At 39.4% G+C, this 26,999-nt stretch overlaps 1 protein-coding gene across 4 annotated transcripts in view; it reads left to right on the top strand.

Moving 5' to 3' along the window:
- LMO3 (LIM domain only 3) overlaps positions 1-26,999 on the top strand; it is a 114,181-nt gene that overhangs the window by 77,313 nt on the left and 9,869 nt on the right. For all 4 annotated transcript variants that reach the window (XM_087968690.1, XM_026678637.2, XM_026678636.2 and 1 more), the window contains one exon: positions 25,220-25,345. In XM_087968690.1, the coding sequence (XP_087824816.1) occupies positions 25,220-25,345 (126 nt within the window). The remainder of the gene's footprint in view (positions 1-25,219; positions 25,346-26,999) is intronic.

Here is a 26,999-nt window from a genome sequence, read left to right as displayed (position 1 = left end):
TTTGGGGGATGGGAGAGAGAATTGAACAACGGTGTCCTTGAAAAAGGTATAACCCTGTTTGTGCCAACTCCACCTTGCAATAAACAGTATGTTGCTGTGACTCCCACATGAGGGTAGAATTTTAAGAGTTTTTTTTTTATTTTCCTTTCAGCTGGCCAGAGTTCTCCATGGTGGTGTAAAACGTGCAAAAGAGTTAATGGCATCCTTCTGGTGCTTGAGTAGGATTTGATACTTCTAAGGGACCTAAAGAGGCTGCAATTAAGCCTGTCCAAGTCACGCTTTTAAAGGGCAGGGGCTCCGATTCTGTAATCCATTCCTTTCTTAATGCAACTTGATGTAGATGGAGTGAGGTCCTATCAGGTGTGAAAAGCCCTGCTGCTCCTGGCTTGGAGCGGGCCTCCAGACGGTGATTTGGTAGCGTCAATCCAGTCATGCTTGATTTCAAAGCTTAATGTGGTAAAAAACAGGGATCCCTCTACCCCATATCAGCTTCTCAATTAGCAGGCTGCCTTGTGTAACAGCCTTGTTCCACAATCCCTCCAGGTTTGGCTGGGGTGTGTGTGTGTGTGTGTGTGTGTGTGTGTGTGTGTGTGTGTGTGTGTGAAGGAGACAGGGTCATTAGGGTGAGAAAAGGGATATCCAAAGTGTGGCTTTGAAACGAGGAAGAGGAGGAGGTGGGAAGGACAGACGCTTCTGGTTTTGTCTCTCAAACTTGCTTTCTTGGATTTCCTTTGTCAAGGGATTCAAAGCAACAGCCTTTTCTTTTTCAAGTGAACGTCTTGCAACCTGGCCGTTGCCTTCCTCTTTGAAGACAAGCACAGAGAAATTAGAAGGTTAGGCAGAGAGGCGTCTCTTCTGAATTTTTGCTGATGTTACTCAAAATCATCGGCCCTCTTAATGCCGGATAACCTTCTCTCCTTTTGCAAGGATAGAAGTGACCTACCAGCAAGCAGTACTGGGGATTTTATTCTCAGGTTTGCAAACACGAAGAGCTACTGAAAACAAACGCAGCGTTAAATACTGTATATATATTTTTCAAAAGGAGTTGTTCGCAACACATACATTTTTATTAGCTCTCACGTTTTCCTTCTTCATGTTCGAAAGAGAGCTCGCATCACCTTGTATTAACTGTTCAGACAGGCTGTATTTTCCTTTTGGAGTGTGTGTGTCAAATTTACTAATGTTCATACAGAGGAAGAATTGTGATCCATACACAATTAGCGTCTTTGTTAAGGAACAGTATTGTGTCAGGGTGGCATCTGTTGCTTTTTACCCCGAAACTTAACTGTTAACAATAATTAAGACAATTACTAATATATTTGAGGGATTTTTTTTTAAGATATTGTTTAGTGATAATCAGTCAGGACACAAAATGTATAGAATAATCCTCCAGTAGCTATTTCTACTCAGCTATTGTGTAAAAAGATGGGCAAAAAGTGGATCACATTCAATTTAAGGAGGTTTTATTTTGTTCTCAATACTATTAACAGTATCTAATGTACACGGCATGATGCAATGCAGCACTGAATTTCGGCAATGGCTAGTGCACTTGGTAACATTCACATTTATTTTGTCAGGATCGCCAGTGGTCAGAATATGAAAAGTATTTTAAAAATGTGAGAACATGCAAGAGTAACCAAACCTGCATCCTCAAAAATATATTAATAGGCTAGCGTACAAATTGTCCAGGCATCAGATGAAAGAATTCAGAACTTTGGAGTCTCCAAAATCTGTTTATCGAGGATAACATCCAGTTCAGAAAAGAAACATTATGCACAATTGTAGAGGGAGAGAATCATTGCTCTTCCAGTTTACAGGTTTTACGGTTCCTATGTGTAATAGCTCTCAAAGTCTGTCTCATGATATTTTTTTTTTCATTGTGGAATACACTAAGGTTATCCTCAATATTTTTGTATTAAGGAATGAATCCATCAACGTGATGTACTACTGGTAACTCTTCATAATAAGAGCTCAGTGCATAGAAGACTTGAGAAAAAACTGAGGCAGATAGATAGATAGATAGATAGATAGATAGATAGATAGATAGATAGATAGATGCATACACATACGCATATATACACAGATCGATGCACCCATATGGTACACATGCTGAACAAACCAAACACTGCATAGATTATCCATTTCCAGGCAGGATATCAAATAACAAGACTGGAAAGTGTCACCTTAACGGCAATTGGTGAGCCTCGGTGGCGCAGTGGTTAGAGTGCTGCAGAGTGCTGTACTGCAGAGGCCACTTCTGCTGACTACTGGCTGCCTGCAAATTGGCAGTTCAAATCCCACCAGGCTCAAGGTTGACTCAGCCTTCCATCCTTCCAAGGTGGGTAAAATGAGGACCCAGATTGTTGGGAAGCAGTAGGCTGACTCTGTAATACCGCTTAGAGAGGACTGTAAAGCACTATAAAGCGGTATATAAGCCTTAAGTGCTAACTGCTATTCCCTTGAATACATTCCGGCCTTTTCTAGATGAGAGGAAGCATGTACACATCATGCAAAGAGATGGTAAAATGTACTTGATGATTCTTCTCAAGAAAAAAGATAGTTGCAATTAACATCAGGTGTGGAACTGGGTACAAGGTTGGTTGGCTTCATGAAAAAGGGTCAGACCCATTCATGGAAGTCACGGTGATCACCAGCTCTTAGCCTTGATGGCCAGGTTGGCTACCTCTGAAGGTCATCTGCTGGGATGTTAGTGGACTTCTTTGTGCAGTTGACTGTCTACCGGGAAAACAGACTGCTAGACTAGATGGGCCAAGGAGTCTGACCCAGCAGAACATTGCTTATATTCTTCAGACATTATTTGAAAGAGTCTTTGCATCCCAACTGTCAAGCCATCTAAGGAAGTGCTTGCTTTCCAAAGATTTCCTTCCATGGGTTGGAATCCTGTCTACTTGATCATTATTTCAAGGGAAGCAGTGATGTTTTAAATTGTGTTGCTTGTAGCAAAGAGCACTGGTGGTATTTTACCGGTTCGGCCTGGTTCTGCCAAGCCAGTAGTGGCGATGAGCAGCAGAGACGGAACCAGTTCTCTTTGCCACTCTCTGTTGGGCCCACCTGCCCACCCAGGCTCCCATACTGTAATATCCCACAAGTGCAGGCTTGCAGGAGGTGAGTTGGAATGCCTCTGCGCTTGCGCAAAGTGTACATTTGGCACACACGCACACGCAAAGTGTGTGCATGCATGCAAAGCACTCCCACCAAACCAGTGGTAAAACTTTTTGAATCCCACCACTGGCAAAGAGTATCTGTAAAAGAGATGTTTGGGGGAACTTCAGCTTTATATGTCTGAAACTAGACCTGACACATTTGAATTCATGCACAGGCATACTGAGGCAATGTCGTGCTTCGGATGTGCCTCTCAGAGCACTCTTTAAAGTACTTACAAGATGGTTAAATGTTGTCCCTTAGAGCTAAGCCGAGAGGCAAGAACGTTGCTCAAGTTGCCCTCTATTCCTTTAGGGACAAAAAAAAGAAAAGGATTTGAATTTTGTGACCATCTTGGTTGGAAGTTGTCTATCAAATATAGTGGAAATGAAATTCAAGACATGATGGATAATATTAGGGACATCTTGGGGTGACGAGAGAGCAAATTAAACAGTTTTTTTTTACTGTTTTGTCTTTAAGGCTAGTGTCTTCCTAACAAGTTCACGTAATTCGATAGAGGAAATTTGGTTTCGCGTGCAGCCTGCATCCTTCAGATGGGGCTTCGCTTGTTTGCGCGAACTGGTTTCTGGCATGTTCCAAGTCAGTGCCAGTCCACAAACTGGGCAGTCGGAGGCCCCTTTTCTAATCTAAAGCATTCTTTGTGTGAGGTAGAAAACCATAAGCAAAGAAATTTTCAGGAAGTCGGAGAAAGGATTTCAACACAGTATAGTTGAAAATTGTGTGTGTGATTGTTCCTCAAGCACATCTATACTGCAGACGAATTATGTGCTTCTATGCAGCAGTAAACCTGTAATTCTTAGAAATCCTGTAGAAACTACACCTTCCTTTGCAGCTGTTGTTGCTTTAATAAAAGTCTAAGTATGTTGTTGGGGCTATCAGGATGTGGTATCAATAGGCTGTTGAGTACAAATATTTCTTTCCAGTGAAACGTAGATTTATTCTGAATAGATTTTTAAAAGCCCATTGAATATCAGGGTTCTTGCTGCGCATTCATTTCTCCCTCTTTAAAAGTTGGAATTATGCCTTAAATGAAAAAAAAAATTAAAGAACTAAATATCAGTTGTTTTGAATGCTATATGTTTTTGAACAGTTATCAGAATTCTACCTTTACTCCTTCAGACAAAAGGGAAAAACACTGATTGACTTAAATTGTTGGGATCTCATCACATAAGACCCTCAAAGGGACGAAAATTATATCAAAAATACTTGATGTAGTAAACTTAATGATTGGAAAAAATGATTTATTTGGCAAACACCTCTTACTGTAGCATGTGAGACAGAAAAGTAGCTGAAACATGTGATTCCAAAATGTCAAACCGATTACTTCATTTCAGTATATAGGATGAACAAAAATATTTGACATCTGTGTGTAACATCTGTGTGTAACTTAGCCTATGTTAACCATCCTCTGTGTAGGGATGCAAAAAAAGGTGATTCATTACATAGTATTCCAGAAAAATTCAGTATTCCTTTCCATTGAAGAAACATTCACTTCACTTAACAAAAAATGGAAAGAAGATGAAGTTTTCTGCAAATTTTAACATGTGTTCCCAAAATCCAAAGTATTTTTTCGGGTTATAAGTTGATGGAAAAGATATTTTTGAATACAGTATTGCAGACTCTGCCCACTGCCAGGAGTTTGATCCTCACTGGCTCAAGGGTTACTCAGCCTTCTAGCCTTTTGAAGTTGGTAAAATAAGGACCCAGATTGTTGGGGGCAAGATGCTGACACTGCAAACTGCTTAGAAAAGGCTGTAAAGCCTTGTGAAGTGGTTTATAAGTCTTATTGTTATAGCCCTCCCAGACCAGTAAAATTTGATTCCTTCATTGGCTTTATGAGAAGGCAAGTCTCAAAAACCACAGAATGTATTAATGCAGATTTGTAGAATGACAAACAGGTGGATCTAGCAGTTTCTGGACACAATAAGGAGCTTCTTAATTTCCTCCTTCATAGGTTTCTACAGATCCTGCATTTCTTATATCAAGGATATGATCCTTTATTGCTTTTTCCACTATATTAGTTTCTTCTTCCTCCTCCTCCTCTTCCTCCTCCTCTCCTCTCCCTCCCCCTCCTGTTTTTTTGAATTATGAAGCCTGTGAATTGAAATTCAAATTAGCTTTCTGCTTTGCAGCCTTCAATTAGTCCTAATGACACTGTGTCTGAGTTAACAGAGATAGTGGTAGAGAGGAGAGAAAGATACAAAGGTGAGATGGATGAACGGATAGACTTTTCTCAATTATTTCATGTCACAGAACTTTCTCTAACCCACCTGCTCCTCCAGGGTGGAAAAACTATCTCCCTTCTTCTTGAAGTCATGGCATTAGATCTGCTCAGTGCTCCATTCCTTAATTCCATCTCCCCTGTCAAGATCCGTGGCAGGGCTTCTTCTGTAAGACTTGTCACCCGAGATTTCACATTTTCATCTCATCACTGGGCTATAGATACATCATTAAACCCAAGGCATGGAGACATTGTGGGAATCAGAATGGCCTTGCAGTCTCTTCTCCTCTGAGCGGTGTCTTTTACCACGAAGCCGTGAGCTTTGAATAAAATATGTTTTCCAAGGTTGTCTTTCAGAATATGCTTCTCACCTGGAATGACCTATATGTTTATATTCAGAGTGTAGCACCTAGAAATATATTTTTTATACATGGTACATATTTTCTTCTCTTTCCCCTTGCCCTCCTCCATCTCTTAAACACCCTTTATTAGCTAAGAAGTGCTTAAGACATTCATCAATTTGCATGTTCTGTATAGTTGCTGAAACTGCTGTTTACCTTTAATAAAGCAGGGCACAATTTATTTCAGGGCTAACCAGCCTCCTAACTGTTACACCAGTTACAAAGAGTCAGCAACGACAGTGTTTATAGTAGCAAATGAAGGTAGGCGCAGACCTATGAATAAGGTTTCACCTGCCTCCTTCCTCCCTTTCAATATTGATTTGTATCACAACACTTCTATTCATCTCTCAAGTGGCTCTGCTTTTTTCTTTTTAAGTTTTGGTTTTCAGAATGCACGGTGGGGGGAAACCCTACTCTTCTATCTTTTAATCTTTTAATCTACCAATTAAGGAATTTTTTTTAATTCCAATTAGCTGTAGCAGAGTTTTCTTTTTCTTCAGGTTGTTGTAGAAGAGAGATTGATGATCAAAGTGGTTTCTATTTGAGCCTTGCATTTTGTTCAAAAGGTGCTTAATGTAGGCTATTCTCATGCTGTCCTTCACTGAATGTATAAGGCCAGCCCAAGGAAAAGTGACCAAGATTGTTCAGTTGTGGTCTTTGTTAATCATTACAACCACAAATGTCTAAGGTAGGTTTGGCTGAGAAAGTGTGACTTGCCCAATCATTTCCATGGTTCTGTGAAGATTTGCGTCTTCACAGTGCCCATCCAACATATTAACACCTACATTATGCAGTAATATCATATAGAGTATGCCCAATTCCATATTTTACTGATGGCTATAATAGTTCTCCATTGCTTTGGACATCTCTTATAATGGATCGTGTGTATTTATCTCACTCATGTCCCAGTCTTCCTTTTAAGTAGTCCAAAGACACTTCCAGATGTTATTTTCAAATTATTTTGTAAAACTGATCAAAGAAGAAAACTCTGTAATCTATTATTGGAGAGTAATCAAATCAAATTTAGTTATATATATTTTTTTCATTGCTTCAACTCCTACTTTGAAGAATCGTGCCTTCAGCAAAAGCCAACAATTTGTTTTGATCCAGAAAAGTTATCACTCTACACTTAAATAATGTACTGATATCTTCACCGCCACCATTTTATCACCAAAACCACCAGGCATGGTAGGCTAGATTGAGAGAGGCTGACTGCTTATTGAGTGATCATCTTGGAGTTAGAATAGGATTTAAACTAGGCTGTCCCTCTCTTACTCTGATTCTCAAAAGTCCTGTTTAATGGAAAGTAATAGGTTGGAGTGGCCAGAGACGTTAATTGTTGGTGCATTTCATTACAATCAAATAATTTTATATCTAGTCCAGTACCTAGCCAATGTTACCTGATTTATAGCCAAGCCAGATAACCCTTGATCAGTATTTGGAAGAGAGTCTCCCAGTTGAATTTGAGGACTGTAGACTAGCATCAAAGATGGAAAGAACAACCTAGAAGGCAATAACAACTTAATATGACTCAAATTAAAAGTGACTTTATTTTTGGGTATGTCTAGTATTTTTCTAGATTATGTATAATTTATATGACTCCAGTTTAGCTTGATCTTACGTGTTGGGATTTGAATTCCTAGAATACAGTATTGTGCCATGTGTTTTCAATTTTGGGGAGTTATAGCCCATTACAACGAGAGGTCACCTTTTGTAGAGGTTGTTACTGAACCAATCTATGGAAATAGTCCATATCCTAGCAATGCCTCATCGGTTTGCTCACATCTGTCTCTAGATGCTTGACTCTGGAGACAAAAATTCTCAGAGGCAGGAAAACACTGCTGAATATTGTGCCCGAGTTACCCTAAGTAAGCGCAAATCATGTGTGTTTGAATGCAGAGGATGAAGGCAGAGCATTATTTTTCACAAGGCAGCTGTTGATAAAAAAAAAAAAAAATCACCCTGAGAAGACCACTGTGGAGTCTTACAATGCATGAAACATAGCTGAAACGTTTCAGGTAGCTAGAATTCAGGTGTTTCATCTGTACTGTATGATTGTCATGAGGCTGAGATTCTAAAGACCAGACTGACTTTGGAAAATAATATCTTAGCTTTTAATTTAAAGCACTATTCTCAGGGTTTTTGTTCATGCATAACAGCCAGCCGCATCTCTTTCTTCTTGGAACGTGGGCCTCAGTGAAAGGCAGAAGTCTATAACCAGCCAACCACTTGTTCAAGTTGAGGAATTGTAATTGACAGATCCAGAACATGACAAGGTATCAAGTCATGGATTGAACTTAAGGGCACAGGTAGTCCTCAACTTACAACATTTTGTGATAGATCAAAGTTACAACAGCACTGAAAAAAGTGACTTATGAGACTGTTTTTCATACTTTTAACTGTTGCAGGAACCCCGTGGCCGTAGGACAAAAATTTGGGAGTTTGGTAACTGATTTGTATTTATGATGGTTGTAGTGTCCCTGGGGTCATGTGATCGCTGTTTGCGACCTTCTGACAAGCAAAGTCAATGGGGAAGTTAGATTCATGTAACAACGTAACTGCAGTAATGCACTCAACAACTATGGCAATAAAGGTTGTAAAATGGGGTAAAATTCACTTAACAACTGTCTTGCTTAGCAAGGGAACTTTTGAGTTCAATTGTGATCAAAGGACTACATGTACTAAATTTTCAAACATCAGTATCTCCAGATGTTAGACAACATCTTAAACTGTAAGTATCAGTGATAGTTGTTATTTTGACATGTGAGCAATGGAGCAAAACCAACGTATCAAATAACTCAATTTAGAGTTTGCTCCCTTTTTTCTTGTGTAGTCCTACTTATATATGTGTATGTTAGTGTCTGTAAACATAGTCCAGCCCAGAGTTTTTCAGCCTTGGCAACTTTAAGATATTTGAACGTCAACTCTCAGAATTTCTGCAAGGGAATTTTGAGTTACTGACTAATATAGTAAGGAAAAGTCAAGAGTTTTTACATTTGTTTCATTCATGTTCCTGACTGAATTGGATGATGCGGAAAATTCTCTCTCTCTCACTCTCTCTCTCTCTCACTCTCTCTCTCACTCTCACTCTCTCTTCCCCTCTCCCTCTCTTTTTATGTTTTAATAAGGTATTGCTTGGCTGTATTTATACAACACACTTAATTAGAGCTCAAACTTTAGTAGTTCCGTTCGTGCAATATGCAAAGGTTGATATTATTAACACTGATTAGTTTATTTAATGGCTTACCAAGTTACATAGTAGGAAACTCAGTGTGCTGGTTAGTTGGTGGTTCAGAGTATTTGACAAATCCAGAAAATTGGTTAACTCAGCAAGCAGACACTGGTAACTCGTACTGCTTTATCAGAGTGGCTCCTATTTGAAAAATATTTAAAATCTATATTCTGGGAAAGAGCTATCTGTTGGCCCAAACTATATCTCCCAGTAATCTCAAGCAGTATGGCTATTAATCAAGGTTGCTTGGAGTTGTAATTTAGCAAACATCTAAAGAGCCAAGCTCCATAGGGGTTGTAGGATGTGTCCGCTTCTCTTCTTGAACCTAAACCTGGCTTTTATATAGTCATTACATTACTAAATATTGCCTGGAGTGCAACTTTGAGAAGAATGTAGAGTTTCCGGCATGGCCCAAAATATCAGCCGACTTTTTTGATTAAAAGGTTAAAAAATAAACATGAATGGATGTTCTCAATCAGCTAATAGCTCAAAATCTTCAAACTATATTTTTTAGAGTGCCCAGAATACTAGGTGCCTATTAAAGATTCATAGCTGGTGTCCTTCCTTCGATGAAGTTTCTTCAATGCTTTTTGTTGTTACTTTGTGGGGATGGTTTTCCTTGTCAACCTTTCTCTTGCATCAGCTTTCACTAGCAAGTAACACCAGATGCCTTGGGACTACAGTGCCAGAATGTGCAATTGTTAGGGGCAGGATCTCTTATTGATTCATTGATTTCTGTACAACCCACCAAATACGTTGTGGGTGTTCCTAGTATTTGTATCACTTAGCCGCAGGGTTTTGCCCTCCGCTCACTGCAGTCCTTTCAACAAAACCTATTAATGCTTGATACAACAATGGCTTCCATTTTTCATCTGATTAGTTGTAGAACCTTCTGCTGATTAGCCGTGAGAGGGAGTGATGGTCTCAAGGGGACATAGGGGGGACGAGAACCTGAATTATCCCCACCCCTAGTTCATGCTGACTCTTAATACCCCAAATCTGCAAATGCAATATTCTGTCTATCTAATCATAGAAGCAGTTGCTCTGTGGATTATTTGTTGCCTAGAGAATTTCTTTCCGGGGCTAAAGTAGTATGGATAGTGACAGCTTACAACCTGCAAATTTGTGACCTATAGGGAACCTTGTGTGCAACAACCAAATACTATCCCTCCCCTACTAAATACTATGATACAAAAATAATGTGATGCTAAAATCATGTTATAAGTTTACATGGAGATACAGAGTATAGACATACATATATGTATATACATATACATATGCTCTCTCTGTGTGTGTGTGTGTGTGTGTGTGTGTGTGTGTATAGAGTGGGGGGCAGGGGAGAAGGGTCAGTTCTGAAGAATTTGGGAAGAATTCTAGGTCTTACCCTGTTTCCCCGAAAATATGACCTACCCTGAAAGTAAGTCCTAGTTTGATTTTTACACAAGTACCCAAATAAGCTCGAATTAAGATCCCTCCCATTCCAGAGTGGATGGGTAAAAATTAAGCTATGGGGGGGTGGAGCTGCCCTACTACTTACTTTTGGACAGTTGTAGCCAGGCCTCATGCACCCCGACACCTGCCTTGCCGACCATTTCTTCTGCAGCAGGGAAGGCTTTCCTGAAGGCCTGTGTAGCTGATAACAAATTGATCCGGAGCTCGGTTATCGACTGCAGAGGCCTTTTGGAAAGCCTTGCCAGCCGCAGAAGAAGCTCCTGAAGGCCTCTGACAATGAAAAGGAGGCCAGGGGTGACACGTGCAAGTGAGATTAGTCAGTGGATCACATCCCCTGAAAATAAGACCTGGTGCCCTTTTTGGTGGCAAAAAAAAAATACAAGACAGGGTCTTATTTTCTGGGAAACACGGTATCTGTGGCTTTAAATCTTTCAGGGTCCTAATTGTTTAATGTTCAAGAACCCATGGTGGCCATTGATGGGAGATGTTGAACATCCCCCTACTGAGTACAGAATGTAATTCGGAGATATTGAGTAAAATGACATTGACTGCTGCTGTGTGCTAAGGTTCTACATTGGGATAGTCTTGATATAACAAAATTTTTAAAAAAACTTCTCAACGAGATGTACATAGCTCTTGGGGTTCCTTGGAAAACAACCATGGTCTAGGCAGCAAATGTCATATGATGTTTCACTGCAACTATGGCTGGCATCTTCATAAGCAAGTTGAACAATGGTGGCATCTTCAGAGGCAAGGTTTATGCACTAAACCAACAGATACCAATGGTGAAAACCCACACTACTTACTTTCTGTGCTACAAGTAGCTGTACAGACTAGATCAGTGGTGTCAAACTCAAGTTGTCACGGCGGCGTCATGTGACGTATTGGGAGTTTTTTTTCCCCTTCACTAAAGCGGTCGGGGATGGGACCAGCAAGTGACGCATCTGACCCGCAGGCCACGAGTTTGACACCCCTGAACTAGATGTATCCAGAGCCTCATTCACAGGCAGTACTCTATGAATTAGATCTGTGATAGAATTTCATGTTTTTTAAACTGGTTAATACTGGTTGATTGAATGGGGTGTGAATAGTCCATACCCTCCACATTTCCCCAGCATCCTATTAGTTTTGTCTTCAGTAACAACATCTTGTCTCTTCCTCACCAACAACCAGCAGGTTCCTCTATCCCCAATCTCTGGTTATTGACATTCTGAACTGTGTTTTATCGCTCGGGTCTTGTGATTTTCAAAATCAAAAGCTAGAAGCTAAACTAACAATGGGTGCAGAGACGTTTAAAGAATCCAGTAGAGGCATGAGAAACAATGGGGTAGGTGGACTTACACCAGAAGAAAAGCTATTGCTCTCGTTGATTTGTTCTTTCTACACAGCATCAACAAACTCGGTTTCAGTTCTCATTATCGTGGGCCTCCTTTGAGAAGCTAACCGATGTCAACCCTACTCATTCTTTTTCTTCAGTACACGAAGAAGAGGCCGTGCTGGCTACTGACTGATCTCTTGATCCTTGGGAACAAAACCGGGGGAGAAAGTCTAACAAGTGCATCGTTTTGCAGTAAATTAGATCAGATTTCCGCATCTCCGCACTCAGTTTGTGAGCTTGACAGTTCAGTAAAATGTTCCCTTGTAAGTTTCACCCTCTTAGGAAAAAGGGCAATAATTCATCATTAGGATTTCAGAGTCCAGGTGCAGATGAAAACTGATGGAGCCTCCAGCGAGGCAGAGAAAGTCGGCGGAAGAAGAAAATTTTATCTGAAGTCTAATTCCCTGCTTACAGCAGAGAATAATTAAGATAATATTGCTCCAAGAGTTCTTTAATGATTAAAAATCACATGTGTAGGATCCATAAATTGGTGAGCAACAAATTGAGGAGAGGTATAGCATCAGGAGATGCAGTTCTTTCTTTGTTTCTCCCCCCCCCCCCATACTCTTTTCTTTTAAATGCACATTATAGTCAAAAATTCATTGATGGCAGAGCGTACAACCAGCCTAGAAAAACCACAGGAGACCAGCCCTGTTCCAAGGACTTTGTTTAGATGCAACAAATCATTTGTCTGTTATTAACCTAGAGCTTGTAATTATGCAGATTGCCATAGATTTTCCTGGGCCTGGAAGTGAGATTGAGGGTTGTTCACACTATAGCAGGAAGCTTGGGGCTGGCCATGCATTACTGAACTTGCCACATTTATCATGTTGACTGATGGCAGGAGAATCAGGTCTCGGGTCCCAGTGGTTAATGTAGTGGGTAATTAACTGTCATTTGCCTAGTAATAGGCTGATGATCAATGGTTTGTGTGGAAACAAATTCTAATCAGGTAGCTGATAAATGCTCGGGGAAAGAAAGCAATTGAAATTGAGGACAGCAGAAAAGAAAGAACTAAGTCCAGAATTTCAACATAGGACTCTAGAATTATATGATAATAACAGCAAAACAAGAAGAAAAAGTAGAAGATCAACAATAACGTTGTGGGGGGAAAAGCATCTAAATAAATAGCTACGTTCCGAATTACCCCTTGCTAAAGTTACATTCTGCATTAGAGCATAGCTATGAAGGACCTCTTACATGGCCTTAAAATGGCGAGTTGGTAATGGGGGATTTTAATAACTAAAAGCCGCAAGATGCAACATTATTGGACAATATGATTTTTTTTTAAGTTATCCAAATGGGGATAAGCCACCGAGCCGTTGGGTTTTTGTTTTTTGTTTTTGCTTTAAATAAATATTTCTTTTTCTGTTTCAGTGAATAAGGATGTGATTTTGAACGTTGATTACTCCAGCTCCTTTTTCTTTGGAACGCCCGCTGGTTTTTCTCTTCTCCTTTTATTAGCCCCAATAGTCAGCACATGATATTTCTAAGCAGGTCCAATAACTAGGTATTCTGACCAAGGCTTCCGAGATTGTAATTATGCACAACCTTCTTTTAAAAACAAGTCTTGTTTTATTGCAACGCTGGGAATTATTTTCATTCCCAGCCGGTAATAAATTCTCAAACAGTCCCTCAAGATAAGCACCCACCTTTCTTTCCTGTGAAGAGCTGCCAATAACAGAGGTGTCCAATGGACTAGAAAAAAAAAACCAATCAAAGTACAAAGAGCTTCAGGAATGAATCCGAACCGAACGAACGACTTTGCTTCTTGCAAAGGTTTTGTCATCTTTGCCTGTCCTTTATACCTTATGGGAGGGGCATTCACCTCCCAGCCTTACTCCCGAGTAGCCCCTTTTGTTTCAGCTGCTCTTGCCTTCTAGCAGCTCTGCGTACACGCACACTGGGAACAGGGTCCCCTAGGTCCTCTGCCTCACTGCTGCCAGGCTCCGAAGGCTCCAGAGGCAGCACCCCACTCCCAGATGGCCCTGGCCCCATCTCTGCATCGGACGCAGGACCCTTGTCCGAGTCCTCATTAGACTCCCGGACTGATCCCCTTTCTTCCCCACTGTCCGATTCCACTGCCATCTGCATAGGCTGCCGGTGAACCACAACACAAGGGTGGCTTTACAGCTCTCCTGCATGATTGTGACTTTCCCAAGACTATTTCCCTGTCCTCTGATGGAAACCAAATGCTAAGTTTGAGCATTCCCAATATTTGAGAAAGTGTTTTCTCCATAATAATTTGTGCATATCTTAATACATCCCCACGATGTCCGTCTCCGTATCTCCTTTTCAGAAGAAGTAGATGAGGGGATAAATCAAGATCCTTGTCAATCAGATCTACAATCCCATCATATTGCTCCTGGATGCAAGAGACTAAATCGGATTTAGTTGTTTGTAATCAGTTTTAGTTAAGGAACCCTCTCACATGTGGGAATCCACCCACAGAAACCCACATGTTTCAACGTGTGTGAATTAAATTATCACACTAAGCTATTATAGTGCTTATAAGACTGGACTACCATGTTAGAGTATTATTTATTTATTATATCAGACTGGTATGCTGCTCTGTTTAAAGACCAATTCTACACAATTTACAATGCATGTCTAAACATAATTAAAATAATTTTTAAATTATTTTAAAACAATTACAAAAATAATACTTGATCAAAAAGGAAAAGTACTATCAATAATAATAAGAACCCTCATGCAACAGGACAAATCTAAATCAGTGGTTTTTTCCATCTCAAAAGTCATGTTGAAATATATAAATAAAGTTTATTTCTTGGGGCCTTGTATGTACATGAACACTGCAGCTGTGTTTGGGTGATGCAAGTTGGTTGAATAAACCCCGTCTTAAAATGTTTTTTAAATGCTGGATGAAAGTGCAGTTATTCATCCCAGCATTTTATTTTTGTGTTGGATTTATAGTTCACTTTTCTTCCAAATACTGAAAGCAGAATAGAACTCTCCTCTCTTTTTTTATTCAACAAAAGTTTTGTGAAGGCATCTAACAGTCCACTACAAAGTAGTCACTGGCCATAAATCCCTCAAAAAGAATATAGCATGACAATTGTTTTATAGAAGTATTATGATTAATGTTATATCAATATGCAATATAGCATTCTACTCTAAACAGTGGCCTTATTTTAAGAAAATAATAATCAGGATAAATTTCTTTCTAATAAAGGAGAATATTTGTATCTGACGATTGAAATGAAGGGTGCTTGGTGCTCTGAGATTGGTTGTTTTCTTGCAGACATTTCGTTACCCAGCTAGGTAAGATCATCAGTATTAGTAAAGAGTGGGAATGATTTTCTTATTTTAATTTGATCCACCTTCTATTCTTGAGACTTGATAGAAGACCCTGTTTACAGAAGCTTGTATAGTCTGTATAAGTAATTCTTGACTTACAACTGTTTGTTTAACGACTGTTCAATGTTAAAATGGCAATGGAAAAAAGTGACTTATCACCAATTCTCACACTTATGACCGTTGATCCCCATAGTCACGTGATCAAACTTCAGGTGCTTGGCAACCATCATGTATTTACAATGTTTGCATTGTCCCAAGGTCGTGGGATTATCATTGGCAACTTTCCCTGGGTGTTTCTAACAAGCAAAGTCAATGGAGGAAGCAAAATTTGCTTAATCACTGCATCATTTACTTAACAGCCATAGTGATTCATTTAACAACCATGGCAAAAAGAGTCATAAAATGGGGCATGATTCATTTAACATTTGCCTTGCTTAGCAATGAACTTGTGTTTGTAAGTCAAGGATGGCCTGTACTTATAGTATTATGCCTTTACGGGTTTTCCATCATAACTCTGGATTTTCTTTTTTCTTTTTGTCTATAGATCTCCCTTCTTCCTAACAAAGCTGTAGGGGATTCATTTAATCCAGTGAGACCCTAGTTAGTAATTTTTTTAAAAAAAAAATAGTGATTTCAGAGTTAGTTGCTTGTCACAGTATCAGAAGCATTAATGATCAAACGCTCTTTAAAAGGTACCAGATTTTCCCCAAGAGAAATGAGTGCAGTTACCCTCAATGATATCCTAGTGGTATCTGATATATTTGATTTACACAGTGTGTTAGGAACAGGCTAAACTTGCATTGGACAATTCCTGAGTTAGTAGATGATGAGGAAGATTGACTTAACAAATTATGCAAATCAGTTGTGAGGGTAAACCATAACATGAGTTACAATATTTTTGGACATAGTGTGGTGTGGAAACACAGACATTTATTTATTTTTTTATTTATTGTTAATCTCAATTTAAAATTAAACAACCGTTTTAGACACAGCTAAAACCAGTGGTGGGATTCAAATTTCTTTACTACCGGTTCTGTGGGCACGGCATGGCTTGGTGGGCATGATGTGGCATGGCTTGGTGGGCATGGCAGGGGAAGGATACTGTAAAATCTCGATTCCCTCCCCACCCCACTAACCTGCTTTCCAGTTCTGTTCTCCTGTGCAAGGCAATAAAAGAAAATCCAGCCAATCAGCTGGGACTCGGGAGGCAGAGAATAGATGGGGACAGGGACAGTCGGAGGTAGTATTTGCCGGTTCTCCAAACTACTCAAAATTTCCACTACCGGTTCTCCAAAGCTGGTCAGAACCTGCTGAATACCACCTCTGGCTGAAACGTATTCCTGCTCTTCAAAATTGTTGGGAACAGTGAAACAGGTTCATTTAATCCATGTAGCCCTGTCAGGCCAGAAGAATAGAAACACCCTTAATTTGGTTGCAGAATTAATCTGGGTTCACACTATGTGTGGACTGACAAACGAATGGGTTCCTGAACTATTCTAAGCCAAGAAAAACCTGACCAAGGATAAAACTAACTGAAGAGGCAGTATACCATATGAATGTTACAATTTGAGAAAGACCGTGTGGAACATTTTAATGTAGGCAAACACAGCCTTGTATTTACAATAGTTCATTTAGTGATCGTTCAAAGTTACAACAGCATGGAAGATGTGACTCATGACTAATTTATGACCCTTATGACTATGGCGGCATCCCCACGATCACACGATCCAAATTCGGATGACTGGCAACTGACTCCTATTTTTATTTATTTATTTATTTATTTATTTGAATTTTATTTTTAACAACAAACATAAACAAACACAAAACAAATAAAACCTTTCAATTATACAGTGTGTCGGTTGGTACATATCTCTTGTGCATAATATCAACAGTCTTTCCCTCTTAAGTTTAGATTAAGATTCATATTGTAAAAAAAACCTATCCATATCATGTTGTCTTATTATTAAATCATCGTTAGACTTTACAAATGTACTTCATCCTTTTCGAGCAAATTGTAATTCTTTCCTTAGCAATCAGTTATAATATATGATTTCATTGTGTTATCTTTATTATTAGGTTATATTTATATTATAATGTGTTTCATTTCCCTATTTTCCTATCTAGCCCTTGATAAAATAAATCCCATATTTTATAATATCCTTTTCCTTCGTGCTCTCTAATTGCCAATGCAACTGACTCCTATTTATGACGGTTGCAATGTCCAGGGGTCTGATCCCCTTTTGCAACCCTCCGACAAGCAAAGTCAGTGGGGAAGCCAGATTCACTTAACAACCGTGGTACTAACTGAAAAGCTACAGCGATTCATTTAACAACCACGGCAAGAAAAGTCTTAAAAGGAGGCAAAACTCACTTAACAACTGTTAAGCAACAGAAATTTTGACTCAGTTGTGGTCGTATGTCAAGGACTGTCAGCAATTGGCTGAGGTTTTGGTTGACTTTAATTTTGTTTTTTTTAAGTTTCTGCTCAGGCCTTTTTTGTGTGTGTGTATTCATCACTGAAAGAGACTCACAACACTATAAAAACCAAAGGTCAGCCATTTTTCAAGATTTGGGCATTACTATGCTATCTGAGAAAAAAATAAAATAGCCAGATCGTGGGATGTCATTGCAAGTTTTCAATGGTATCGCCTTCATAATCTCACTGCAGATTTGCAAAATTATGGATTAATTTTATTCTTTTTTTTTTTGAATTTTTTTTTTGATTTTTAAAAACGAACATAAACAAACAAAACATAAAAACATAAAACATCTTTTTTGAAAGCAGCATAATCCCAGGTTACATCTCTTCGTACAGACACAAATTCAAGTTCATGCTCATTTTTATATTCCATTCCATATCTTATTACTATTCTACATTTTCTCTATAGCTTCTCCCCTCTTTTAACTTTCTTAATTTTATTTTATTTATTTCATCTCAATTCAAATCATTATACTTATATTCTTTGTCTGTCCTGTTTCAACTGTCTACTATCTTTCTCATTGAACAAAATTTCTCCTGTAATCACTGATTGGAGTATGACGCCTTTATATCTTTCCCCTAAAATTATAACACTTAATATAATACATAACTTCCGTTCGGATTCTGCTTGGTACATTCTAAAACTACACACTGTATTTTGAAAAAAGAAAAATTTATAAATGTATAATATAATTAAAACAACAATCCATTCCAATTCAGTTCTATCATTAATATTAATATTCATTTAAATCTTAACATTTTACACATTACTTTACAGATAAATATCATATTCCTTTGGGAACATTTATAAACTTTCCATAGTTAATTCCCCCGCACTTCACTTATATTTTATAGAACATTGAGTAATTAAAATGTTCCCATTCCTTCTTAATTCAATTATCTCATTTATTTTATTTCATTTATTTTGTTCACAAAAGTTTCTCTAAATTACACTGACTATTTTGTCCCTCTTTTTAATCATATGTTATTTCCAATTTTCTAACATTATTTCTATTACAGATATAACAATACAATCTTATGTACTTTCACAGAACCTTTGAATTACCCAGCGCCTGTTTCTTTACACTGCTCCAAACCCTTGAACCCTTCCTTCCTTCTCCCCTTCTTCCTCCTTTACCCCCTGCCCCCACCCCTGTATCCCCTTTCTGTGCTTTCCAATAACCACTTTCAAATTATTTTTCCCTTTTTTGGCTTTTTTTTAAAGTCTTAATTTCTCCATTCTCTTCCCCCCCTCTTCCCCTTTCTTCCCTAGATGGAGTTACTTGTTCATTAAAGATGGCTTCTTCTTTGTCCCAATCTTCTTGTTGCGCAGTCTTTTCTTGTAGTTTCTTGTAGTTAGAAATCACCATTTCTAAGAATTGAAAAACGGAGCCAAAGGAGCCCTTCCCTTCTTGTGTCTCTTCTTTATATTTTTTAAATTCCATTTTCAGTTCATCCAGGGGTAATGCCATTGTAGAATTTTTTAAACAACCACCCAATTGTTTTTAGTCATTCAAATATAATATCCAAAAATCCAAAAGTCACCAAGCAATCCAAATACACACAAGTTGTTTCTTTTTACACTTTCTTCTTTTTTCATTTTCTCTTCTTGGGGTTACTATTTGGTTACAAAGTTCCAGTTAAAATGTATCTTTTAGAAGTCTTATTGAGATTTTACTTTAGATTCTTTTGAAGTCCAGGCAGTCTCCTCCTTCCAGATCCTGCCCTTATTCTTTTCCTCCCCCTTCCTGCTTATAGAAAAAAAGGATTTTTTAATGTCCAGAAATCTTTATTGTCCCTTTGGCATTTAATTATATTTTCAGTTTAATTGCTTATTAGTGCCAAAGCAGATTTCCGATTTCTTATTCAACTCTCTTGTCGATGTGAGGAAGGGGAGAGAAAAAAAAAGAACTTTCCCTTTTCACTTTCTTTCGCTGCTTCCGACTCTTCTTTGGGAGCAATGTTATCTTTTATAAAATTTAAATTCCAGGGTACCTTAGTTGTTGCTTTTTATCCTGGTCAGCCAAAACTTTCACTTGTTATCTTCCTCCTGCACTTTCTTATCTGGCTGAGTGCTTCTTTGAGGTGGCCATTTCTGACCACCGCTCCTACCGCCTTCGGGAAAGGGAGTTTGACCAGCTGAGGAGGAGAGATGCGGCTCTCCTCGACCCTGCTGGCGATCTCCCCCCTCTTCACCACCTCTACGCGGTGGCTTAGCCCCAAAGCCAGCTGGCTCGGGGCGCTCCAGCGACGAGCCCAGGCAGAAACCGCACACGATCGTGGATTCCTGCCTGCCGCCGAAGCCTTGCAAACCTTGATTAATTTTATTCTTGTATTTAGGATACCCCATGACTCACAGGCATTTTATTAGGGGTTTTGTTTAAAACTATCTGTTGTCCTTAATCATTGTTGGGCCTTTGGCTGTAATAAAGGTTTTATGGTATTATTTGTGGCTGACCAAAGCTGTAAAATCACAACATCATAAAATAAAATGAAAATACATTGAATAAAGCCAAGTAGAATTAAAGCACATTTTAAAAGCCAACAAAGGCAGAATTGTAACGGGAGCTCAGCTTCTCACACAGGGGTGCCTATAGGAGGGGCTAACACCACCAAAACAGAGGATCCTACTGGGCAATCAGAATCCACCCACCCCTTTTAACATGTATCATACACCCGTTAAAAAGGAGCAGGATTCAATCACTTAGTCACTTTCACTATTTTGAGAAAATTGATTGTGTTGTACGCCACCCAGAGTTACTTTGCACGAGATGGGTAGCCATGTAAATTTGCTTAATAAATAAAATAAATAAATTGACGCACACCCTGCTGATAACCATTTACATTCCAAAAGTTTAGGCTACTGAGGTGTTTTTTTTTTTTAACCATGAACCAGAAAAATAAAGCTTGAAAGAGCCTGGTGGGGCCATTTCACAGTGTTGGTGCAGCCACCGAGAAGGCCTCGTTTCATATTATGACCTGGACTAGACAATCCCTTGGTCATCACCAAATGGAGCATCTGGATTTCTACCTGTGTAATAGACAGTTTATCTTAACATTAGATTAAAATAAAAAGAAGAATTGTATCTACAGTTTCCAGTTCAGTCATTTCAATATTGAAGTGCTGATGTATTACAAATCATTCAGTTTAGCCCAGATGTGTGTACAAACCGGCTGTTGAAAGTGAGAATTTGGGTCACTGAATCCATTTGGTTGCCCAATTAAAGTATTCAGATTAAGGAATCAACAATAATTAACCATCTGTTTAGTAAGTTCCAACAAAGAATAATGCCTATGATGGCACAGAGCTTAGGCATACAATACCTCCTGGCTTCATTGAGGGCCTGTTTCATGTGTCTCAGGGCTATTGGTAACAAATTTCCCTCTGTCCAGGCTGATTTGTGTAATGCTGTCAGACTAAGGATTATGAGACATCACAATGTTCAAGTCAGGCTGGATAGCAATTGTTGAAGCAGAACAAAGACATGCTAAAAGTTTATTGTACAGACTGACATTTAAAGAAGAGAATATTTATAGGTCCAGGGTTGAACTGGGAGGTCCTTGGTGCTGTCTGAGCATTTTGGTTTTCTTGCAAACATTTCATTGCCAAACTAGGTAACATCATCAGTTTAATGGAAGGAAGGATAGATCAGGACATAAAAAATGACTAAAACCAACCTTTCAAATGATGCTTTCCTTCATTCTGGGCATCAATTCCTACAATTCTCAAAACAATAGGATTTGACCATGCTTTCAGGAGTTTCAGCCCAACATAGCTAGGTGTGAGTCGCATGTAGTAAAAATTGTTTGTGTGTTTTGTGTAGATATGTGTGTGGGGAAGGGGGATCTATGGGTATATGCTGGGATGTTATTCAAATTGTGCATAGCAAGGAATTCTTACTGAATCAGAACCTATTGAATTCGGCCTGGGTGGTGCAGATTTACAAAGCAGGTTTCATATTCATTGTCTGTGTTGTCAGTCCTGAGATTCCTCGTGTAGCACCTTTGAATTCATTACCTTAAAACTGTTTTTAATTTGGTATTTCCCTGGAGAGCCATTATATTTTTCTGCTGTCAGCCTGATGTTGAAGAGCAAAAAAAGCAAAGCGGCGGATGTGGCATTTTCATCTATTTTCTATCATACTTGCAAATGGCATTAGCAGGTTGTACAGAAAGAATAGCAGTTCCTTTTTTTAAAAAAAGGCTATTTAGATATATTAAGTAGCTTGACATTTGCACCAATAACAAACATGGGCCATGAGTTAAGCCCAAACCCAAAATTTATAATGTAGCATTCCAAAATAACCATCCTTCCTACATGTGTGGAGAGCTAGTTTATTTCTTGTAATATCCATTTTGGGGGGGAAACAACCGTGGTACAGTTTTGAACAATGCATTCAGGTGTCTGCTGGCTTAACTTATTGGTATACAAACATATATCTGTTTTGCAAATGGTTAACAGAGTCCTAATCACCCAATGATCTTACCACTGCTTTATAATGCCTTAGTAATACCACACTTGGTCTACTGCATCCAGTTTATAAAAAAAACATATTTAAAAATGTTGAGACTCTGGAAATAGTGCAGAGAAGAACAACAAAGACAATTAAGGGCCTGGAGGTTAAAACATGAAAAAAGGTTGCAGGAATTGGGTAAAAGTGAAAAGAAAGACTGGGGTGACATGATAGCAGTGTTTCAAATATTTGAGGAGCTGCCACAAAGAAGATTTTTCCAAGCATCTGAAGGCAAGACAAGAAGCAATGGCTGGAAACTAATCAAGGAGGGAAGCAACCTAGAACTAAGGAGAAATTTCCTGACAGTGAAAACAATTAACCAGTGGAACGGCTTGACTTCAGAAGTTGTGGATGCTTCATCACTGGGAGCTTTTAAGAAAAGACTGTATAATCATTTGACTAAAGCAATATAGGGTTCCCTCTGAGCAGAGGGTTGGACTAGAAGACCTCCAGGGTCCTTCCAATTCTGTTGTTCTGTTCTGTACCTTTATTGTCAAACATATCCCCAGACAACACAACACTAGCAGCAACGTATCTCCATCAATCTGCTTTCTCATCACTCTCTTAAGTCTAGTTTTGTTTTTCCTCCTCCCTCCCTGCTTCAGAGATAAATGAATATTGAAGGAATGTGCATTTTTCTTACTCTGTGTTGGAGAGGGAGTTATTTCCATCGGATAGCTTGTCTGTCTGTTTGACCTAACACCTCCCCTCTAGGCTAACTTGCTAGGCTTGATAGAAACATGTAACGCTGAATACCTCTGTGATGATAATTACACTGCCCATGTACGCAGTGTGGGGTTGCTAGTGAAGCGGACTTAGTAGCTGCATGGGTAGTGTATAATTTTTACTTACTGTTATTTATTAAATTACTACCTCACCTGTCTTTACAATGCCGTAATCAAATCATATAAATGCATGAATAAAAGCAAAGCTTAAAAACAGAGTTAAGCCTTACAAGTGAAAAATAAATAAATCAGGTTAAAAAGACTAGGATGGTTGGGTAGGCTACTAGCTGGGGAAATCTGCTATTGTAGAATAACACCCATCCTGCACTGGCTATCTCAAGTTTCCAGTTTCAGTTCAAAGGATGGGTTACGTCCCTATAAAGCCATCCAGCATGACTTAAGGAAAAACTTGCCAAGCATGAATTTGCTTATTCAGTCTAGTCCAATCATGTGGAGGGGGGCTGCTAATGTCTCCTCTGTGTGAGGTACACAGAACTGGACAAGCTACCGAGACATCCTTTTAATATTGTCCTTTTAATAGGACAATACTTTGTCCTTGGAAGAAACATTGGCTCCAGCAATCCTCCCATGGAAGCAGGCCAGTTTGGTCTGGTGGTTAAGGTACCAGGCTAGAAAGTGGGAGACGGTGAGTTCTAGTCCTACCTTAGCCGTGAGAGCTAGCTGCATGACCTTGGACCAATTAGCAAGAGATGGTGAGTTCTAGTCCTGCCTTAGGCATGAAAGCCAACTGGGTGACTTTGTACCAATCACTAGGAAACAGTGAGTTCTAGCCTCGCCTTAAGCACTGAAGCCGGCTTGGTGTCCTTGGGCCAGTCACTCTGTCTCAGCCCAATTCACCTCACAGGGTTGTTGTGAGGAAAATAGGAGCAGGAAGGTGTGTTGGAGATGTTTGCTGCCTTGAGTTATTTACAAAAATAATAAAAACAGGAAAAAGTAAGTAAGCAAGCAAGCCCTAAAATCTATTTTTAACAGACGTTTGGCCCATGGAGTGTTCGTGGATAGCTATTCTTTTAATGAGCTTTATTATAATCTGTTTTCTGTGTACTGTATTATCTTGGTGATGCGTGAATCAAAGTCTTATGGTTAAGGGTGGTCCATTTGGGACCCTTAGGTGATAAAGATAAGAGTGGGTTATTAATAAGTGTCTTTTATTAATTATCTGTTCATATATTAAATTTATATGGCTGCCCAACTCACATACAGCATTTGACAGCATTAAAGATCCACAGGATAAACCCACAAAAAAACCATTATCACCCCATGATGGCAAAAGATAACAGTCACACTTCTAGCCATGTGAGTGCTTCCATATCAGCCTGGGGTCACCTGCCCCACTGACAGAATCACATCGTTGGGGTTTCCTGGAGAAGTAACATCTAAGGGAGATGGGCGGTTCAAACATTGAAAAGTAAATAAAAACAAATAACTAGCAAGGTGGTGTCCATTCTTCTCCTTTCAATGACTTGGAACAAAGAGTAGCATGGCAGAGCTTAAAGTTAAAGCATTTCAATAGAGTTTTAAAATTGCTCCCGCAGTATAATATACCGGCATTTCTAATGCGGCTGTATATAGTTGACTGCCTCATTTACTTTAATAGGCTCCTTCTATAACATAATCATAGCTATAAGCATTTCTTAGGGTTGGAAGGTACATGAACCACTAATGCTTTCTGACACTTTAAATGACTTCTTCATAAACCGTTCTCTAATAATAGTAAAGCTTTTAGCACTAGGTGTCAAAAATGACTGGGAGACTCGCTTCTCCCCACCAGGCCCAAAGTATTATTTCTTCTTATGCTCAAGTGCATGCATATTATAAATAAACAGCACCAAGGCCACAGTTTTTTGCAACGCGGTCCCATGGCTGTCTTCAAATCTTCAACCTTTTTCGTGCTGCATTTTCAAACCGATGGCTGCGTGTGTACTGCTCACTAATGTGATTTTTTTTTTTTTACTTTCTTCCCCCCCCCCATCTTGAAGGGGTCAGACTTTAATGCACTTCAGATTAATAACAGTTCTTCTAGAGACAAGTGGTAAACATTATGTTAGGATGGTGAGACGATTTATTTGCAAACAATTAACCAGTGGAACGGCTTTGCCTTCGGAATCTCATCACTGGAGATTTTTAAGAAAAGACTGGACCTGTCTGAAACAGTGCAGGGTCTCCTGCTTGAGCAGGGGGTTGGACTAGAAGACCTCGAAGGTCCCTTCTAGCTCTATTCTGATTTATTCTTTGGGCGCCTTCTTTATTTGCTGAGCCAACCTTTCTTTCTTTCTCTGTCCCCACCATTGGCAGGTTATTTGGTGTGACTGGAAACTGTGCAGCCTGTAGCAAGCTTATCCCCGCGTTTGAGATGGTGATGAGAGCCAAGGACAACGTTTACCACTTGGACTGTTTTGCGTGTCAACTGTGTAATCAGAGGTAAGAGACACTGTCAGGGAATCCAAGGGTCCAAATGAAGCCAGAGACGCTGACACAAACTTGGAGTTTTATATAAAATACATTTTACACCTATATTTACAGCCAACAAGATAGTCAGGCAAACGGGAGCATCATGAGGTAAATGACAGAGCACACAGGAGAAAAAAGGCAGGGAAAAGGGGAACGCCCTCTCCACACCCAGAGCAACCAATCACAGCACAGATTGCCTCATGCAGGAGCCCGCATGCCAATCAATCAACCACAACTGTTCTGGCTCACTGCACAACCCCACTTCTCCAGCTAGTAAATTTAAATGTATTAACAGACTTTGCAATGCATTTCCATGGGCTGTTGCCAATTGGCTCTGTTTAGAAAAGAAGAGCCCATAGGCGTGAGATTTTGCCAATGGGCTCTGGGCTGAATTTACTTTGATTAACAAAGTAAGATAAGGAAAATGGCTTCATTATTCCATCCCATCCTTTGGGTGGGTATTCAGGTGTATCATGAACCAGAGTATCTCATTATGGGTATGAATCTCAGGCTTATCTACTCTCATCTGCTCTACTTCCCAATTTAATCGTAACTTGGATTGGGGTATGCCTTGCAATGAACCACCTGCCACGGGTTTCTGAGAAAGTGAGCAGAAGCGTCTAACATCCACTGAGTAGCAAAAGGAAGAAGGCACTGACACCTCTGAAACCAGCTGATCCTACTTGTTGATGGCTTTCAGGTGCAGCACACGGGAAGGGAACACCATAGTGAGGACTTAGTGCAGTGATGGCTAACCTTTTCCATGTTGTGTGCCAAAAGTGCGCTCTCGCGTGCCTGCACCCATGATGCAATGCATGTGCACTCCCCTTGCCCCCCTGCACATGTACTGCATCATGGGTGCTGGCAGAAGTGGTTCTGCGTGCCACTTCTGGCACACATGCCACAGGTTCACCATCATGGACTTAGTGGATCTAGCATTATCTCTATTCATAGGCTTCCTGTGACCCCTGGGAATTTTGAGGGCACCAGATTGAAGAAAGATGAGCTTATATAGTTAAAATTGGTGGCTAAAAACCCTCATTTCCGGGCAGGAATTTAAAGTGGTGCCTGCTCGTTCTTTTTAGAGAACTGTTTCATTTCTCCTGGTGCATCTGGGAGAGAAGTCTTGCAAATTTGGATTAGGTTCATATTTTGGAATCTAGAGTTAAAACTGACTCAGCCCTCCAGACTTCCAAGATCGGTAAAAAGAGAACCAGGTTGTTGGGGACAATATGCTGACATTGTAAACCGCTTAGAGAGTGCTGTAAAGCACTGTGAAGCGGTATATAAGTCTAAGTGCTATTGCTATTGCTAAAACTTGAACAAGACTTCAATCTTTATTATCCACCATTTTTAGTATTTTAGTCTTTTTTTTTAGCTCCGTGTGAGGCTGTGCTAAAATTTACAACGGATGCATAAGTAAACCATTAAAGGAAGAATTCACATTTCTTGAAAACAACTCGTTTCCTGTAACAAAATAAGTTCTTACTAGTTCTTTACAATAGGGTGCATAGATATTGGTTAAACTTCATTCCAGGCAAGCCTCTTCCTTTTTTCTATTTATGTTTAATTTCTACTTAACCACATTTGCCTAAGATGGCATTCTCTCAGCACCAGATATTTT

Source organism: Notechis scutatus, chromosome 6 (genome assembly GCF_049901735.1).
Source record: "Notechis scutatus isolate UNSWTSFEM ecotype Mainland chromosome 6, rNotScu1.2, whole genome shotgun sequence".
Lineage (NCBI taxonomy): Eukaryota > Metazoa > Chordata > Lepidosauria > Squamata > Elapidae > Notechis > Notechis scutatus.
The sequence above is the reverse complement of the archived record's forward strand: the minus strand, read 5'-3'. Positions and strand labels throughout refer to the sequence as shown.